The 21056-nt window shown below is 40.1% G+C and overlaps 1 protein-coding gene across 1 annotated transcript in view; it reads left to right on the top strand.

The window, feature by feature from the left end:
- GABRA4 (gamma-aminobutyric acid type A receptor alpha4 subunit) overlaps nucleotides 1-21056 on the top strand; it is a 231649-nt gene that overhangs the window by 150416 nt on the left and 60177 nt on the right. The window contains exon 6 of the mRNA XM_029588371.1: nucleotides 14737-14880. Within this exon, the coding sequence (XP_029444231.1) occupies nucleotides 14737-14880 (144 nt within the window). The remainder of the gene's footprint in view (nucleotides 1-14736; nucleotides 14881-21056) is intronic.

A 21056-nucleotide genomic window follows, 5' to 3' on the forward strand; every position in this document is an offset into this window, starting at 1 on the left:
GTTATGGGTGGGCTCTGGCCACGGGGGCATGGGTCCACGTATTTTTTATCCCCTTTACCCATTTCCTCTCCAGACATGCAACAAACATGAAATGGACATACTTTTAGCTGTATTGAGAAAGGACAATTTTCGGACATCCAACTTACCCAAGTAAATAGCTGTCTGTTGGCATAATTGTCCTCTAAAGAGCATAGCTGTATAGATGTATTCATGTGGATGTTCAACACAATAAGAAGATTAAAAGTTGCCAGACTGGGTCAGACCAAGGGTCCATCAAGCCCAGCATCCTGTTTTCTACAGTGGCCAATCCAGGTCACAAGTATCTGTCAAAGTACCCAAAGATTAATAAATTGAATGGCACTAAAGTTGGTAATAAATAGTGGCTATTACCTAAATCAACTTGATTAATAGCAGTATATGAACTTCTCCTCCAGGGACATATTCAAACCTTTTTTAAACCCAGCTACACTACCTTAATCACATCCTCTGGCTATGAATTCCAGATTTTAATTGTGCATTGGGTGAAAAAGACTTTTCTTTGATTTGTTTTAATTGTTCTATTTTCTAACTTCATGGCATGCCCTCTAGTCCTTGTGCTATCTGAAAGAGTAAATAACAAATTCACATTTACCTGTTCAAGTCTTTTCATGAATTCATAGACTTCTATCATATTCCCCCTTCAGACGTCTCTTCTCCAAGCTGAATAGTCCTAACTTCTTTAGCTGGTCCTCAAAAGGGAGCCGTTCCATCCCCTTTAACAGATTGGTTGCCTTTCTCTGTACCTTCTCTAGTTCAACTGTATCTTTCTTAAGATGCATTGACCAGAATTTCACAGTGTATTCAAGGTGTTGTCTCACCATAGAACAATACAGGGTTCTCAGTTTTATTTAGCATAATAAATGCTTTTAATATTAACTTGTAGATTTTATTTTTTGGCCCAACAGTTTCCTCATGCCCCTTTCTAGACATCTAAAAGGGGGGGGGGGGGCATTTTCAGCACCAGGATTGAATATCTAGAGGGCAATTTTCACACTTCCCCTTAGAAAAGTGGTTTCACAATTATGCATCTGCTTTTTGAGCAGATGCTTTTTCCAGGTAATGTTACTCTCATACTTTTGAAAAATGTTAAAGTATGCACATACTTGCAAGCTTCTCTGTAACCCTGCCCTAGGAAAGCCTCATTTCATTGAAGGTAAAACTATGTGCCTGCTGGCACATATTCATAGATCCTATTTCCTCAGGTAACACTGTTCTACCCACAGGAATGGTATGGAAAATGCCCTTTCTAGTATTCTTTGAAAATTCACTCCACTTTCCATGTAGAACTTCCATAACTTTGTAATGTACTAAAATCCTAGTATTATTTACTGCAGTACTTGTTTTTATGGTTGTCTTGTTTTTTTTTTACATCTTTTTCTACAATTCATTCGAAAACAGTTTTGGTAACTTTAAAATATGTTCCAAGGGGGTGAAAAGCAGTTTATGTGGTAATAGTTAAACTGCCATGAATCTTATTTCCAAGGAACGTGATGTCATATATATAAACAACTGCAAAAATGGGTTTTACATCATCATAGAATATATAATATATTAACTAGAAAAGAAATGCAATAGCATTTTTGAAAAAGTTTAATGAATACTCAACTGTACCAGAAATTGACCACAAAATCTTCATGTTAATAGCAAACGCAGGGTTAGATATGATCAGGCATTTATCACATGGTTAAGTTATTTACTGAGTGATAAACACATCACTTATGTATTATATACTTCTGGTAATAATATTTATTGCACCTATTTAAATATGGTAATGGCTATGCAAATGAATAATAATGAGTTGATTAGTAGGGATGTGAATCGTTTTTTGACGATTTAAAATATCGTCCGATATTTTAAATCGTCAAAAATCGTTAGGGCCACGATACAATACCAATTCCCCCGATTTATCATTAAAAAATCGTAAATCGGGGGAAGGGGGAGGGCAGGAAAACCGGCACACTAAAACCCCCTAAAACCACACCCGACCCTTGAAATTAAATCCCCCACCCTCCCGAACCCCCCCAAATGCTTTAAATTACCTGGGGATCCAGCGGTGGTCCAGAACGGCGGCGGTCCGGAACGGCCCCCTCAATTGAATCCTGTTGTCTTCAGCCGGCGCCATTTTGCAAAATGGCCGCCGCAAAATGGCGGCGGCCATAGACCAAAATGATTCGACGCAGGAGGTCGTTCCGGACCTCCGCTGGACTTTTGGCAAGTCTTGTGGGGGTCAGGAGGCCCCCCCAAGCTGGCCAAAAGTTCCTGGGAGTCCAGCGGGGTTCCGGGAGCGATTTCTTGCCGCGAATCGTTTTCCGTATGGAAAATGGCGCCGGCAGGAGATCGACTGCAGGAGGTCATTCAGCGGGGCTTCCGGACCGCCGCTGAACGACCTCCTACAGTCGATCTCCTGCCGGCGCCATTTTCCGTACGGAAAACGATTCGCGGCAAGAAATCGCTCCCGGAACCCCGCTGGACTCCCAGGAACTTTTGGCCAGCTTGGGGGGGCCTCCTGACCCCCACAAGACTTGCCAAAAGTCCAGCGGGGGTCCGGAACGACCTCCTGCGTCGAATCGTTTTGGTCTATGGCCGCCGCCATTTTGCGGCGGCCATTTTGCAAAATGGCGCCGGCTGAAGACAACAGGATTCAATTGAGGGGGCCGTTCCGGACCGCCGCCGTTCTGGACCACTGCTGGATCCCCAGGTAATTTAAAGCATTTTGGGGGGGGGGTTCGGGAGGGTGGGGGATTTAATTTAAAGGGTCGGGGGTGGGTTTTAGGGGGTTTTAGTGTGCCGGCTCACGATTTTAACGATTTTCACAATAGTTTACACACCCAAACGGCAACAATACGATTCCCTCCCCCTCCCAGCCGAAATCGATCGTTAAGACGATCGAGGACACGATTCACATCTCTATTGATTAGACCTGCTGCTATGTACTAAAGTATAAGTAGGGCAATATCTATCACATGATAGCTTAAAAAAAACATTGCCACCTGACAGTGCTAAGTGCAGATTTCATCAGACAGGGTGATGTCTTTATGTAACATGAAGCCTCTTGTTGTGTTCTGACTACAGCAGCAGAGAAAAAGGAAAGAAAGAAGAGAGAGAAATGGGGGTGGGGAAAAAAGAATAAAAAAGTAACAAGGGAGACAGGAGGATAAACCTCAGCAATTATGCATCTGCTGAGAAGGCAAAACAGGTAGTTCAGAGCTAGGATTTTTAGGACATAATGACTCTGCTAGACTTTCTTGTGGTGAAAGTCATCCACAGCTATAGATTGTCAATATGGCCTTATATGAAGAAATACATAAATAATCACATTGAACTTCTAACAACTAAGCAGATACCTGGTTGACTCTGTATGTGTGAGAGAGGGAGATTGTGAGGTTGAAAGCATATGTGTGTGTGTGTGTATATATGTGTGTGAGGGAGCTTGTGCAAGTGAGAGGCTGTGTGTGTGTATGTGTGAGAGAGAGAGAGCTTGTATGTGTTAAAGGAGCATGTGGGAGAGAGAACCTGTGTTAATGTGGGAGAGAGAACATGTGGGATAGAGGGAGTCTATGTAAGGAGAGTATGAATGTGTGAAAGCATGTTATGTGTGTGTGTGTGTGTGTGTATATATATGTATGTGTGTGTTTCTGTGTGTGTGTGTGAGAGAAAGAGAGCGTGTATAAGAGCATGTGCTTGAGAGAGTGTATGTGATAGCATATGTGTGTATGTTGTGTGAGAGAGAAGGAGTGTGTGTAAGAATATTTGTGTGTCTGTGTGTGTGAGAAAGAACGTGTACATATAAATATACAAAGAACGTCTTTCTATATTTATTTATTTTTATTTATTTATCTGTTTTTATATACTGATACTTACCCGAGGGTATCACATCGGTTTACATGATGTAGTGAGATAGTGTGATATTTGTGAAAGATTGTGTGTGTGTGTGTGTGTGTGAGAGAAAGAGAAAGAGAGTATATGTGAGAGAGATTGAAAATATGCGTGTTATAGAATGTGTGTATATGGCTCGTCGTTTTCCCTCTTTCCATTCCTCCACTAGACCATCTTCACTAACCTGTCTCTCGCTCTCTCTCTCTCCCCTTTCAACACTCCATCCTTGCCAGTCTCTCTCTCTCTCTGTCTCTCCCACCCTTCCAGTCCCTTTCTGTCCCTCTCTCTACCAGTCCATTCTCCCAGTCACTCCAGATCCAGCTATGTGACTGCCTGTAGTTACACTACAGAAGTTACTATGAATAATATGAATACAAATATGAATAAGAATATGAATACATTCTTGCACATTTACTGCTGCACTTTGCAATTATAAGGTGAATTTTAAAACCTGCATGCGGGCACACATGTGCTCGCATATGTTGGCCTACGCCCAGGGACATGACCATTTTATAACATATGCGAGTATATGCATGCATGTTATAAAATAGACTGGCTGTGTGCACATATGCACCCAATTTTAAGTGGGTGCACCTGTGTGCGGAAATGCCATTTCTACTGCATAAGTGAGAGGATTTTAAAAGGGGCACATGCCGCCGCCATTGCCACTATAAACAGTTTGCTCCCAATTCACCCAGTTAAGAGGTAGATCTTCCAAACCTCCCCTAGTTTAATAGCCTTCCCTCCCCCCAGTTCGCCCTGACCCTTAAATCCTCACTGATCTGCCGAGTTGTCTTTCTGTATCACTTACATGCCAGCCATAGCAGAAGTAAAGTTATGGGGCAGGGTATCTTGGCACGCAGCAAGGCGCATAATTATTTACTTGCACATCTCAGATACGCATCCAGAAATGCTCCTGCCCCACCCAGACCACAGCCCCACCCAGCCCCTTTTTTGAAAACTTCTGAGATGTGCGTGCCTCTGGAGAGATACACGTCGTATCTCGGTGGCTTTTAAAATCCACTCGGCGCATGTAGCCCAACTATTTGTTCGTCCACTAGTTGATGAGTGCACTGGGCTTTTAAAATTCACCTTTACATGTATTCAGTATTTATATATATATCGGTAAGCATTATTTACCAAGTTTTATATATTATGAATAAGTCTGTTTGTGGATATAATGATCTCGTTGTTAAAACTGTTCTATAGATGGTATATGACTGCAGGTAAAAATTAGAGAAGCATATGGAGGTCCATAAATATTTTAGAGGCCCAAAAGGGGTCCATGCTCCCAAAAAGGTTGGGAAACCCCTGTCAAAACCATAAAGGAATGAACTAAAGAAAAGCAATAAGAGATAGAGGACTTCCTTTGCTAAGTTTCTCCCCCCGCCCCCCATAGACACAGAATGGGAAAAGCTCATAGTAAATCAGATCCTCCATGGCATTTTTTTCTTCTTCAACCATATAATTTCAAGCTGGACATGAACAGGATGTCTCACTGTCGGGATGAAGAGGATACACAAGCACTGAGAAGAAAAATGAACTTCAAAATTTACAACCACTGCTCTACTTTAGTTCCTCTCCTTTAAGTTTATGGTGTAAATTAAAGTGAAGTTGAATAACTGTGGGAGAGAGCATGAAAGATACACGAAGGAGAGCAGAGGGCAGAGGTGATGCATTACGTGCTGCAGATCAGAGGGGGAGAGTAAGGAAACCAAAATTAGGAAATGAAAAGGAGCGAGAAAAGCATTTTTTTATCAACCAGATACACAGAAGATGGATATGACTGAGGCTCCCAGCATTTCCTCTTCTAAACTTTAACCCACACTGAGAACGCGAGGTGTTCATGACATCTGTTCATACTGTGGAGAAAAATGGAATCTGATATCCTTATTCTACCAACACAACCCCTCCCCCCCAAAAAAAAAAAACAAAAACTACAATCCTAATTTAATAAGAAACACGCTGCACTGCAATAACGAGGTATTTTATACAAGTACTGCATTTGCAGTATTAACATTTTATACATTGTTTCATATGTAATAGTATGAATATTATTTTTGGTCCTTTAGCATATAGTCATTGAGATTGTGTTTAATTTCATCAAGATGAACGGTTTCAGTCTAGCAATAATATACTCAATTTTTAAATTCAAACTACTGCCAATTTTCACTGTTTTAGTAAAATGTGGACAAAGTGGGAGCAGAATTCAAAAACATGATATTGTGCCAGAAACGAATCATGTATTCTGTATTTGATGATGCTCCCTGGTTAAAATTTAAAAAAAAAATAATTGTTTTTTGAAACCTTGAATGTACCCAGCACTTGCTGATTCTCTTGTAGCTAGAGATGACTATTGTCTTTCTTTATACGTTGGTCCATTTATCTTTCTACAATGCTTTCTCTGTGGTCACTAATATGGTCAATAAACAGGTCTCTTACACACAAAATAAATCCAGATCCCCCTTTTGATGAAAAGTGACTCAGGTCAATTCACCCTGACCTTTTTCATCATAAAAGGGAATATTCTGCTGCTGTTTAATCTGGGCTCGATATTCAAACAGAACTGGATGAGTAAGTTGGCTGGATAAGATGGTAGACAGCCAGAAAAGTCACTAGTTAGCTGGATAAGTCTTATCCTGCTAACTTTAGATCTGCTATTGAGCAGGTCTAATTTATCCATTTAACAGGATAAGTCTGAATAACAGCAAGTAGCTCCCCCCAATCCTGTCCACCACTTATCTGGCTAACTACTTAGCCGGATAAGTGCACTAAAACAATTATGGTGCACTGAATCAAAATAATGCGCACAGGGATGGTAACTGAAACCGATGCACAGGCGCACATTTTATAACTTGTGCATATATGCATGCCTGTTATAAAAAAGCCTGGCCACATTGACATGCATGTCTAATTTTAAGAGGGCACATGCACAGGCGCTCAAATCCCCCTTCAGCCATGTAAATCGGGTGGTTATAAAAGGGGCACGCGCCTGCAACATTCCCAGTTTACCAGTTTGTCCATCGGTTCACCCAATTAAAAGCAACCCTCCTACATGCCCCCTGGTTACCCTAGACCAGGGGTGGGTAGTTCCGGTCCTCAAGGGCCACAAACAGTCTGATTTCAGGATATCCCTAATGAATATGCATGAGAGAGATTTGCATGCACTCTGCCTCAGTTGTATGCAAATCTATGTCATGCATATTCATTAGGATATCCTAAAACCTCGACAGGTTTGTGGCCCTCGAGGACTGGAATTGCCCACCCCTGCCCTAGACCCTTTAAACCCCACAGAAATGACTCAGTCCTTTTATTTTATAACTTACATGTCATCCATAGCAGAAGTAAAGTTACGCGGCAGGGTTCTCAGTGCACATAGGGACACTTAGGTTGGGGACAGGGAAATACCTACAGTACCTAAATGTAATCCACTTTGAATTGCTGAAAAAAGTGTGAAAAGTGGAATATAAAAATCTAAATAAATTATACAAAACAAATATGTGCACATCTCTTGGACAGGCCCTGAAACATGCACGCCTTGCCCAGACCGTGCCCTGCCCTGCCCCTTTTTGGGACATTTTTGAGATGTGCACACATTGGTATTTATGTGTGCAGGACCGGTGCGACCATTATGTGGGATTAGGTAGTCGCCTAGTGCAAGAGCCAGAAGGATTTCCTCACCCAAACACCTCAATAATGAATGTTTCCAATCTCTTCCCACACAAGCACATCATAAACCCCTCTGAAACATCCCCTCCCAATTCCCACCCTATATGAATAATGACATTGGCCTCTTCCAAGGCATCCTTCTACCACCCCTCCCCCCCCCAAAAAAAAATTACATCCACTCTCTCCAGGGCAAATCCCACACTTCCTCCCCACCTGAGCAATGATATTAGCTCCTATTAGAAAGGGGGGATACCTAAGATTGCCCACCAGTCCTTTGAAATAATCCCTTACCATTGCAGAGATACTTTTTCTCATCTGAATGAGGGACTGAAGATCTCTCCTGCCAACTCTGGTAACAAACTGCAAATGACACCACATACTAGTGCTTCACTATATGTCAAATAGTTCTATGCTTGATATGTAGTGAAGTGCCACTAGGCAGCATCATTTACAGTTTGACAGGTCTCAGCTATTCCTTTCTCCAGAATGATAACTGGCCATTCTGGATAGGCAGGTGGGGATGGGCATTAGTAGCCTCCAGAGGGAGCTAATATTTTTTTCACAGGAAGGAGAGGAGAAGGAAACAGGAAGTGAGCTCCTGGAGAGGGCTTATGATGCCACAGAAGGGGGTGGAGACATTCTTTGTGGCATGAGTAGGAGGAAATTCCCCATACTAACCAGCCATTTTACTTAGGCATCAGTTCATTGAAGGACGTTTGGGAGGTAGTTAGCATACATAATATTTTTTTTAGGTTACAATGCATGTTAGGTCAGAGGCCACACAAATGTGCCAAAACTTCAAAATACACACAGTACAACATTAGATACAATATTTACTATGTGTATTCAATTTTTACTGACTCACATGCTAATCTTCTATTCAGCATGAGTTTTATTGCATGGGCTCCTAAATGCCAATCAAAATAAATGTATATATTTATTACAAAACAAAATGATTAGGTTTTTCCCCATCCTGGGTACTAAGCAGGTCCTCACTCTCTCTAGGAGGCCTTTGTCGCCTTTTCCTCCTTCTCTTGGAGGCAGAACATGACACTGAAAGAGTGAGAAAATAGGACAGTTATTTAGGGTACTTCACAGATAAATCAGAAAGCAACTGGTGCAAAGCAGCTGAGAAGGCAACAACAGCATCATCATCTATAATACCTTAATGCTTCTGTATTGCTCCATGGTGAGACCACACCTTGAGTACTGTTTTTAATTCTGGTTGCCGCACCTCAAAAAAGATATAGTTGTACTGGTTAAGGTACAGAGAAGGTCGACCAAAATGATAAAGGGAATTGAATGGGTCCCCTATGAGGAAAAACTAAAGAGGTTAGGGCTGTTCAGCTTGGAGAAGAGAAGGCTGAGGGGGGAATATGATAGAGGTCTATAAAATCATGAGAGGTTTAGAATGGGTAAATGTGAATTGGGTATTTACTGTTTCGGATAATAGGACTATGGGGCACTCCATGAAGTTGGAAAGTGGCACGTTTAAAACTAATCAGAGAAAATTCATTTTCACTCAACACACAATTAAGCTCTGGAATTCATTGCCAGAGGATGTGGTTGTGGCAGCTAGTATAACTGGGTTTAAAAATTGGTTTGGATAAGTTCTTGAAGGAGAAGTACATTAACTGTTATTAATCAAGTTGACTTAGAGAATAGCCACTACTTGTTGCCGGCATTAGTAGCATGGGATCTGTTTAATGTCTGGGTACTTGCCAGGTACTTGTAACCTGGATTGGCCACTGTTGGAAACAGTATGCTGGGCTTGATGGTTTCTTGGACTGACCCAGTACGGCAACTTCTTATTTTCTTATGTTCTTATATATATGCTACTTATATAAGGGGTGTAGCAGCTCTATCATTAGGCAGGGTGAGGCAGCTGCCTCAGGCAGAAAAACCTTGGGATAGCACTGACTGCTCCCCAAAAACACTCCTGTAGTGACTGCCTCTCATTGCCACCAGATGAGTATTTAATGATGTGCCTGTGGGTTCCCATACCCCATATTAAGGAAGAAGCAACCATAACTGTGCCTGGGTAGCACATCAGCAGCAAAAGGTGATTTGCCCACAGGGTTCCCACTCCATAGGTCACAAGAATAGCCCATGGCAATGCCCATGATATCATACCAATGGAGTTTCCATCCCCCTACCAGCAAGAAAAAAATAAGACCTTGTGAGGGGGGAAGTAAAGGGGACTAAGTGAGAAAGGAGGCAAGGGTAGGGAGGAGAAAAGAATGGGGTGTAAATGAGTGAAAGGAAAAGGAATGGAAGGGGAGAGCAAGAAGGAAGGGGGGAATGAGTGAGAGGGAAGGGGTAGGGAGTGTAAAAGGGAAGGGAATGGCTTGTGTGAGAAAGTAGGCAAGGAAAGGGAAGAGGGTGTGAGTGAGAAGGAAGAGGTGAGTGAGAAGAGAGATAAGTGGGAAGGATGGGAAGAGGATGGGTGAGGGAAGACGATGAGTGAGAGTTGAGGGGAAGGAAGGAAAGGGTGAGGGATAAGAGACTGGTGAGTCAGTGAGAGAGAAGGGAAGGAAGTGGTGAATGAGAAGGAAGGGATGGGAGGTTAGGGATTGGATGAGTGAATACATGGGTGGAAGGAAGGGAGGGTGAGTGAGAAGGGGGTAAGAGGGGAAAGAGGAGAAGAGGGGAAACAGAAGACTAGGGGAGGACGGGAGGGAAGGGGATGTGAATGAGAGGAGAATGGAGGGACAAGAAGATAGCTGAATGAAAAATGAGGGAAGTTAAGGGGCATGAGTCAGAGGGGAGGAAAGGAAAGGGGTATGTGGGAAGGAAGAGGGGAGTTTTATTCTTTATTTGTTTGTTTAAAAGTTTTTATATTCCACATATATTGGAGAACCCATACTAAATGGACTGCATCAACAACATAAGCAACATTTAAAACAAATTAGAGAAGCAAGACCCAGTTAACACAATATAAACATAAATATAAAATCGTTAGCAAAGTTATGAATATGTAAGCTAAAACAGATGACCTTTTAGCTTTTTTATGGAAACGTTTCTAGTCTGTAAAAGCACAACGTTCCTGAGGGAGGACATTCCATATCTTTGCATCAATAACCAAGAAGACTCAATAGAAAGAGGACAAAGTTTGTGTGCAGCATTTTCTCCCTTACTAATCCATATCAATCTTTGCCCTAGGTTCATCAAAATGCTATAAATATAGTGGAAATAGTGCCTGCAATAAAAGGGGGCATGGTTAGAATAATTTCCCTCTTGCATAGATAATTTTCACAACATGCAATACACTTTTCACACCCTGATTAATCTGTGCTCTTTAGGTGTATTACCAACTGAAAAGAGAGGGAGAGGGAGTGAGAGAGACTCTATAGGGAGCATTATGTCACTCTACTATTTATAGAACTGTAAGAGGGAGCACTAGTAACTTGGGGTGAGTTTTGGGTTTCGGGTAGGGTACACAGTCAGAGGTACAAACAGCAAGGTTGACATCAGTGAAGATTTTCTGTCATTTGGAGTGATGAAAGATAAAAGAGGAGTTGATTTGTACTAGGGGTGTGCATTCGTTTTGAACTTAATGGAAAACGCAACTTATTTTTTTTTTTTAACTTAAAAAAAAGATGAGGCTTAAACGATCGGATTTCCAACTTATTCAACATAGCTATGTTGAATACGTTGGAAATCGCGATTGTTGATCTAAATAAAAATTTAAACCCCTCACCCTCCTTAATCCCCCCCCCAAGACTTACCAAAGCTGGCCAAAAGTTCCGTGAGGGTCCGGGAGCGGACGTGTGGGGAATCATGTGACGTCCGCGTCACGTCAGAGTGACGCGGCGTCACGTGATTCCCCTCGGGTTCGCTCCCGGAACCCTCGTTGGGCCCAATTTCACGTAAATCCGACGCACGTTGGATTTACGTGAAATTGGGAAGTATTACGTGCGTCGGATTTACGTGCATCGTATTACGTGCGTCATATTTACGTGAAATTGGGAAGCACAACATGTGAAGATTTTTTCATTTAATGGAATATGAGAAGTGAACCACTACGATTAAGTTTCAAAGGATTAGAAGTTCAACAGTTTTTGCCGATGTGGTGTTAATGGAGGTAGCGGTGACGAGTATTGAAATACTTATACGGGGTAATGGCTGTGTTCGCCAGCTTGTAGTGGTGTGTATATAGAAGGTAATCACATCCTGGCCACGATTGTATCGTGGTATGGTTTAGAAAGAATACTTTATTGGAGTGTGGCTACATTGTAAGAGAATTGAGTCATCTATGAATAATTTATGTGAAATCCACGATATCAACAAAGTGGTTCATGGTGTGATGAATTAATCCCTGAGGAAGCCTGAAGTTACAGGCGAAACGAAGACGTCTTTCGTTGGATAATAATAACGTAACATTTATTGAGGCCGACATTGAAGTATGTGGGCAGAGATATAAAATAGGAGGTTTCATCCAATGAGAGGGGATATATTCAAATTTTGTATTAATATTAATTTGTTATATATACATTGAAATATTTGTAATTTATACAGAGTGCTTTTTGGTGAAGAAATGTTTTTTAATATGATGGTATGAATGTATGGGTGGAATGAATGGGCTAGTTTAGTTTTTAATGTGTCTATTTAGGTATGTGTTGTGAATTCTAAATAAATGGTTGCACTTTATATGAATATAAGGTCTCTCTGTGATGTGATATAACCACACTGTACAGAGAGACATTCTGTCTCTTCCTTCTGCCTGTTCAATGATACAGTATAGCTATAAAGTGTAACATTGAACAGACAAAAGATTTACATTCAGTTACATTCAATGTGTGACAAGAAGAAATAGCGGCAGAGTCCACCTCACGTTTAAATTATCTTAGGTTTTTTCTTGAATGTTTTCAAACTTTTTCTTTAGCTGAGAGCTTAAGAAGACACAAACTTCCTCTGTACTTTCCAGCACATAAAGGAACTAATATGGTGCTGCCAAAGTTTCTTGCATTTTCAGGTTGAAAAAAAAAGAGGAAACATCTCTGAATCCATGCAGATATCAACTAGAATAGGTTTGTTAAAAAATTTGCTTCGCCTTCCCTATCCCAACTCAAATATTCAAATATTATATGAGCATTCAATTCTTCAAACTGCCCGTTAAATATTTGTAGGATTAATGTTCTAAAAATCACCAGAGAAGTGATTACTCCTTTAATAAGTCATTTGGTTAATCTCTTATTATCTGAGGGTTTTGATGCAGGCCCACTCAAAATGGCTACTGTTCGACCCTTTAAAAAAAAACAAAAAAAAAACCAGTTCTTGATCAAACTGATCTTCTGAATTTTAGACCCATTTCCTTATTACCATTTTTATAAAAGATTTTAGAATCAGTGGTCTTAAAGCATTTAGAAATCTTTGTTGATGACAATATTATCCTGCCCAATTTTCTATATTGTTTTAGGAAGGCTTTTAATACTGAGATGCTGTTGATCTTTCTTACAGATACCATCAGTTGTAGTTTTGAGAAAGGCCATAGCTGTATTCTGGTAATGTTAGCTAACACGACAGCATTTGACACTGTTGATCATTTGATTTTATTATCTCAATTGAGAGAACTTGGGATTTTGGACCCAGTTCACAGATAGTTCCAAACCTATATCCAGAATAGAAAGCAATAGGCCTGGTGCAATTAGAAAAAATCAGATTGATATCCCGTGAATTTAGGAGTCCCTCAGGGGTCCACCTTATCTGCTTAATCTTTAACATCTATTTGGCTCCTGTCTGTGACTATTTGGCTGACCATGTCAACTTCCAAATTAATGTGGATGACATACAATTCTTGCTACCCATTGAAGACTCCTGGTCTGAGACATTGAATTCTGGCTTAGTGAAAACAGGTGATCACTCAATTTATCCAAAACTGAATTTGTAAATCTTCAGCATCAGAATGTTATTCCTAGACCAATGTCTATTTCTATTCATGGAGATACAATGAAAGTAAGTTCCCAGCCTCAAAACTTTGGTGTCATTATTGACTCAACTCTATCTTTTGTCTCTCAAATTAAGGCTGTTGTAAAATCTGGTTTTTATAAACTTTGGCTGTTGTGTCCTCTCAAACTTTTGCTTCTTCCATTTGATTTCCATACTATGGTTCAGTTGACGATCATGCCTCACCTAGACTATTGCAATGGCTTATGTCTAGGTCTTCCCTAGTCTGTCATTAAGCCAATCCAACTCTTATAGAACACAGCAGCTTGTTTCATGTCCAGACTCTCTATTTGCAATCATATATCTCCTCTACTGGTAGACCTTCATTGGCTTCCATTACAATCAAGGATCAACTATAAAATTGCTAGTCTGATTCATTTTCATAACCATCTTTCCATTCCTTGGATTTCTACAATGTTAAAATCTTATTGTCCTAAAAGAACCCTAAGATCCTCTCAGAAGTTTTTATTGGAGGCTCCATATATCAATCAAATACATCTAATGGAATTTTCTAAATGTGCCTTCTCTTTTGCTGCAGTAGAGTATTGGAATCAATTACCAGATGATTTATGTTTGGTTCAATGCTCCAAATTTTTCAGAAAGCAACTTTCCTTTTCTTTCATGATTTTTTATAAGAAAATGTTCATCCAAAATTTGTATTCTATTTTTGCTGTTCTACTTTATTTGAATCCACTGTTTTACATTAGTTTTAATGATATATTTTAATCTCTTTTAATTCTTTTGATTGAGTATTGGACATATTGATTTTAACAGTTTCTTTTAACAATGCTTATTTTGTTAGCCACTTAGGGTTATGATCATAAGCAGCATACAAATAAACTAACATAACATAAAATAACTCTGACCAGTCTAGTTTCACTGTGACATCACTGGATTCCAGCAATTTTGCTTGCCCCGTAGACTTCAGTAGGATCCAAAAATAATCACAAATGAACATTTTTGTTATTTTTGGGGCACTCTCAAATTCATTTTGGATTTCAATGAACTAAAATTAAAATGGTTTTTTTTTCAGATCAAATTCCTTATTTATATAAAACAAATACACATCCCTACAACTGAATGAAAAAATTACCAAGCTAGACTTAAGGGGGAAAAAATGTTTTCTTTGACTAAGTGGCATTTCTAAAATATCCATTTGCCATAAATCAAATGACATTTACCATTTACAATCTCTATATTATACAGATGCATACCCAAAGAGTGAAATGATCTACACCTGGACAAAAGGACCTGAAAAGTCAGTGGAAGTCCCTAAAGAATCTTCTAGTTTAGTTCAGTATGATCTGATTGGGCAAACAGTTTCTAGTGAAACCATTAAATCTATTACAGGTAAGAATATTTTAAAATAAGAACAATTTAAATTGTAGTTTAACAGTCATATTTATTATGTATTTTTGTGTTCTTAAAATAATAAAACTAATGTTCTGAAGACTCTGACCTGCCTTTATTTTACAAGTTCTCTTGCATATATATTTATAGGATATATGTTATTGTTTTTTTTAATGTCAATTTGTGCTATCTCTGTACATCATGTATTTAAAGCAGCATTCAATTTTCTTGTTTTTCTTTTTGTCATTCCATGTCAAAAATACAATACAAAGCAACAGTTCTTAATGGATGAATATTCCAAGTAGATTCATATTAAAATTATAGGCAGATACAGCTAATGTTTATCCTACTAAGTAAAAAACATTTTTTGACATTCAGTAGCCATAATTAGAGATGAAATAATCAGTTGTGATTAAATCAGAACACTATCTGCACTGGGGAGGTTCAAATAATCAGAGCTAAATTGGGGCAGGCCTCAGATTGATCAGGATAACTGAGCTATTTGTAGATTTCCAAAGCTCTATATTCATCTTGTTTTAGATTTTTTTTTTACCTATTTCAGATGCAAATAGTTGTTGATTCATACTTCTTTTACTTATTGTTTTTTTGTTCCATAGGTTTCCTCCTGTTCCATTGGGCTTATAAATCAATTATAAGCAGCCACAATGCCAAGGGTCTTTATTCACAACTACTTGGGAGGTTTCTCATATCTTTTTTATAACTCTTGTAGCATGGTCATAGTAGTAACAATCCTTGGCTAAGGGCAACAGACTACAACTCTCCCTGGAACCTGGTATGGATGCACCCTAAGGGCCAGATATTCATACCTACGCGCGGGCATAGATTTGTGTGCGCAATCCGGTGTGCACAAATCTACGCCCGATTTTATAACATGCACGCGCAGCCGTGTGCATGTTATAAAATCCGGGGTCGGTGCGTGCAAGGGGGTGCACATTTTTGCACCTTGTGCGCACCGAGCCCTAGGGGAGCCCCGATGGCTTTCTCCATTCCCTCCGCCCCCCCCCACCTTCCCCTCCCTTCCCCTATCTAACCCACCCCCCTACCCTACCTAAATCCCCCCACCTTTATTTTTTATTTACGCCTGCCTCTGGGCGGGTATAAGTTGCGCGTGCCTGCTGAGTGCTGGTGCCCGATCTCCAGGCCCAGCAGCAGTGGAGAGGCCTCTGGCAACGCCACGCCCCTAGACCTCCCCGCCCCATCCATACCCCGCCCATTTTTTCAAGCCCCGGGATTTACACACATCCTGGGGCTTGTGCGCATCACCGGGCCTATGGAAAATAGGCTGGGCGCACGTAGGAGCAGGTTTTCGTGGTTACGCACGTAATATAAGCGCATAAACCTTTTAAAATCCGTCCCTAAGTTTGGCTAGTAGGTTATGGCCATTGAGTGGTGGCTGACACTTCTCTCTCCTGCCCCAGTGGCAGATAATGCTGCTTTCATTGCATCCCCAGCCCTGGATGACCTGAGAAGCATAAACCGGGCCTTGAAATCAGATCTTGGTCTATCAAGTCAGCCTTTAATTCACATTTTTCTTTGAAGTATTCAAAGATTCATATTAGTTTTGAATTTTTCAAACACTTCAAATTTATGACTACTTTCAAACTCACATTTGGAAGAATCACACATTCATGAAATACATTAAATTCTTTGTTACTACAAATATTTACATAAATCTAAACCAAACTGAATACATCAGTAGGGGATGTGCACACATCCCCTAGTTTTGATTTTCATTGTGTTTTTTCTTTCATTTGTTTCTATTTTGTTTTTGTTTGATTTGTTAGATTTTTTTACTTGAAATAAAAATTAAAAAATGAATTAAATAAACAAATAAAAATCAAAAGAAACCAAAATAATTGTTGGATCTTTGCCACTGCCAGAAAAAACTTTAACCCTTCCACACCCTCCTCTTTTCATGAGGCAGGAGCAATCCCGTTACTCCTGCCCCATCAGTGTTACAGTTGTAAATGGCAAAAGCAAACTGACATGGTCAATTATCATTAGCACTCACAATAACACCCTAATGCACATTTTAAATAGCACAACAAGAGAGAGAGAGAGAGAAAGACCACACCTTTGTATAGCAATCAATATGTCACTCTCTATTTATACCACTGTAAGAGGGGGTATGGGAGTACCTTTAACTCGGTGTGGGGTTTGGGGAGGGTAGGTTTGAGGGGGGGTTACATACACAGAGATGCAAACAGCAAAGTTGACATCACTGAAGATTGTATGTCGTTTGAATCGATGAAAGTTACAAGAGGAATTGATTTGTACAATGCACTCTCTACCTAGCTTGCTGCACTCTCTACCTAGCTTGTCTGAGGCTAGGTAGAGAGTGCATTTTACAAATCAACTACTTTTGTACCTGTCATTGATTCAAATGACAGAAAATATTCAGTGATGTCAACTTTGGTGTTCGTACCTCCTATTGTGTATGCAAAACCACCCCCCAAGCCCGAGATAAACGTATCCCCTCTTACAGTGGTATAAATAGCGGCATATTGACTTCTATATAAAGGTGCTCTCTCTCTCTCTCTCTCTCCCTCCCCCTAATAAATATTTTTAGCTCACACCTAAACCTACAGGTGAGTCTGGTGCCATATTCAATTTTTTCTATAAAAGAAAATGGCACTAGTCTGGCTTAGTCCATTATCATTTTCTTGTATGGCAGACATTTATATTAGCTCATCCCACGGGACATGGATAGCCTCCTATTGAGTGCTTATCTGGTTGCTCACATACCCTAAACTGTGGCCCTCTTTCATTTTTCAATTTAGAATCACCAGCATTTGCTCTAATGCTTTATTTATGATCTGAAGGGAAAAATCTTTCTCCCATCTGACAATTGGATACCATCCATTAGCTATAATCCACAATATACCCAATCGAACCTAACTTGTTGCTGCCATCGCCTTGTAACCTTGAATATCCTTTTAGTCCCTTTGTCATCTAGTGGTCCAGGTGACTTTATCACTGGCTTCTTGCTTCAAATGTACTTGAAAAAAGTTTGTATTATTAGTTTTGCCTACATGGCAAGGTTCTTTTCAAGTTCTCTCTTGCCTGACTTATTTTTTTTACATCTAACTTGCTGGTGCTTATGCCCTTACTTATTTCCTGATTTGAATCTTTTTTTCATTTTCTGAAAGATTTCCTTTTGGCTTTAATTTTTTTTTCCACTTCACCATTTGACCATGCTGGCAGTCATTTGGTCTTCATTTGCTCTTTTTTAATGTGTGGAATACATTTTATCTAGGCTTCCAATATAGAATTATTAAATAATGTGCATGCCTCATGCAAACTTTTAACCTTTGTATCATTTTAGTTTTTTTCTAATGAATTTCCTCATTTTATCAGTGTCTTCTTTTTTAAAGTTAAATGCTTCTGCTGTAGTGTTATTTAATGTCTTTCTGCCTGTGATTATGCTAAATTTGATTGTATTATAGTCAGGTCACTATTACTAAGTGGCCCAACCACCATTACTACTGTTACCATCCTCCCCCATGTAAAACTGAGTGCGTGCCACTCGGTGCAGAGATGTCTTAGTTATTTGCAGCGTCCATGCACATTTGCATGGCACCATTCATATAACAATTTACATCTGTAAATTGGTTTTCTGAAAATTGGCCTCTTTCAATACATCTAAAAATATGTATATTGTTCCAAAATGCATATAATTTTGCCATCATCAGAGGAAGACATTCCTGGTGGCATGTTTAGGTGAGAGGAGGAAAATAGTACACATGGATTACATTTTCAAATCTGCACATATTTTCAGTTACAAAAGTACCATTACAAAAGGTACAAATGTCTGTTGCAACCTTGAACCAGGTGCAAGTTTCAAAGCAAAAGTTTAAGTAAGTGCATACATTTAAAAAAATGGTGCAAAGATCCCTGTTAAAAAGAGTGAAACAAGTGGTCTTTGACTATCTGACAGTTTTTGGTACATTTCTTTACAGCATCCAAAGTTGTAGCCAGGCCCTTGGTAAAGCATCCTCTTATCCTGTGTGATAAGCAATAAAGAGGCAAGAAACCAATGTAGATGTTCTTAATGAAGATATAGAAGTACATTTTAAAACATAGCGCACCCGCGTACTTTTGTTCGCGCATCAGGCGCGAACAAAAGTACGCTGGATTTTATAAGATACGCGCGTAGCCGCGCGTATCTTATAAAATCTGGGGTCGGCGCATGCAAGGGGGTGCGCATTTATGCAAGTTGTGCACGCCGAGCCCTGCGCATGCTGCCCGTTCCCTCCGAGGCCGCTCTGAAATCAGAGCGGCCTTGGAGGGAACTTTCCTTCCACCCCCTGGACCTTCCCCTCCCTTCCCCTACCTAACCCACCCCCCCGGCCCTATCTAGACCCCCCCCCACACCTTTATCTGAAAAGTTACTACTGCCTCCGGGCAGTAGTAACTTACACACACCGGCGTGGCAGGCCCTGACACAGGCCGCTGTGTCGGGGCACTCGGTCACGCCCCCGGACCGCCCACACGCCCCTGAACACGCCCCTGATCCAAAACTGTGACCCCTGGCCATGGCCCCGACCGCCCCTTTTTGCAAACCCCGGGACTTACGCGCTTCCCGGGGCTTGCGCACGCCGCCGAGCCTATGCAAAATAGGCTCGGTGTGCGCAGGGGAGGTTTACAAGGGTTACGCGCGTACCTTATGCACATAACCCTTTTAAAATCTGGCCTATAATCTAGGATTATTAGAGGCATTTGAGATCATATCAAACAGGAGATAAAAAGCCAGATATATTAAGCATTATTTTGATTGATTCAAAATGAGGAAAATCATTGAGAACATATGGCTCAATGTATGGATTCCTAAGAAAAAATGTATTTTTCAATGTTTAATATTTTACTTATTCGCACTAGCTATGAGAAAAACCATGCAGTATGGTCTGGCAAAGATCACACATTTCTTTTTGTGTGAACCATTCTGGGGGCAATTTTCAAACTTTCCATATTGTGACAGTCCATGAATTCCTTTTACTTTTTCTCACAGTGCAATTAAAATTGTGCAGTTAAATGAGCACTTTTAGCCATGTTAACTAGAGAAGTTTTCAGTCAATTTACACATCTAAATCTCTATTTTTCTTTATAAATAGCTTTGAAAATTGTCTTTTCCATGAATAGAATAGAAAGAATATATTCTTTTAAATAATATACTACTATAGTATTGCAGACTCATTCAAATCAGGCATGTTTTCTTATGGTGTTGAAATATTAGCACACATATGAAAATCTGTGTCCAGCATATTATCAAGGAGTAACATACATCATGGTCTTTATTTAATTTATAGTGCCAAGCAATTTTCTTTCATGAGCAATTTTATAAATCAAAGCATATATGGATAACCTTTATACTGTTCTGAAAATGGTCTGGTGTTGGTAAAAGTAATCTCAGTTGTATGGAAGAATAATTAAATTGTTTTAAACTTTGGTATACTAGAATACTGTATATCTTCCTAGAAATATCCTATGAAATGTAGGCTTTTCATTTCTGGACATGGTTGTCCAAATTTGGGTAATATGAACAGATTGCTCTCAGCGGACTGAAAAGTAATAGTAGTTGATAGCAGAAAAAAATGAATTGGCCCATCTCATCTGCCCAGCTACTCCTACCTATCCTGAATGGATATATCTCAGCAGCCATCTGCAGATGCTTGGTTACTTGCAGGATATCACTCTTTATCCATGTCTGTTTCTGTTGTCTTCCTTTTCAGTTTTCTACCATCTTGGTGGTGAACATACAAATTCCAAGTTTTAATCTAATATCCAGCCAGCTTTCCTCCAACTAAACCACACAGCTGTTAAAACTAGAGAGGTACTTGCCCAAATATATGACCTTCATGATATTCCTGGAAACTAGCCAACTACCAGTGCCACGAAATTGCCGGCACCAACTCACTTGGTTTCTGTGGAGTTGTAACCTGCACAGCATGACCTGGACTGTGCTTCCTTTATTTGTCACTTATTTTCACCTTTTCATTTTGCCGAACAGTACAATGGCCACTACATAAGAACATAAGAAAATGCCATACTGGGTCAGACCAAGGGTCCATCAAGCCCAGCATCCTGTTTCCAACAGTGGCCAATCCAGGCCATAAGAACCTGGCAAGTACCCAAAAACTAAGTCTATTCCATGTAAC

This window comes from Rhinatrema bivittatum, chromosome 1, assembly GCF_901001135.1.
Source record: "Rhinatrema bivittatum chromosome 1, aRhiBiv1.1, whole genome shotgun sequence".
Taxonomy (NCBI): domain Eukaryota; kingdom Metazoa; phylum Chordata; class Amphibia; order Gymnophiona; family Rhinatrematidae; genus Rhinatrema; species Rhinatrema bivittatum.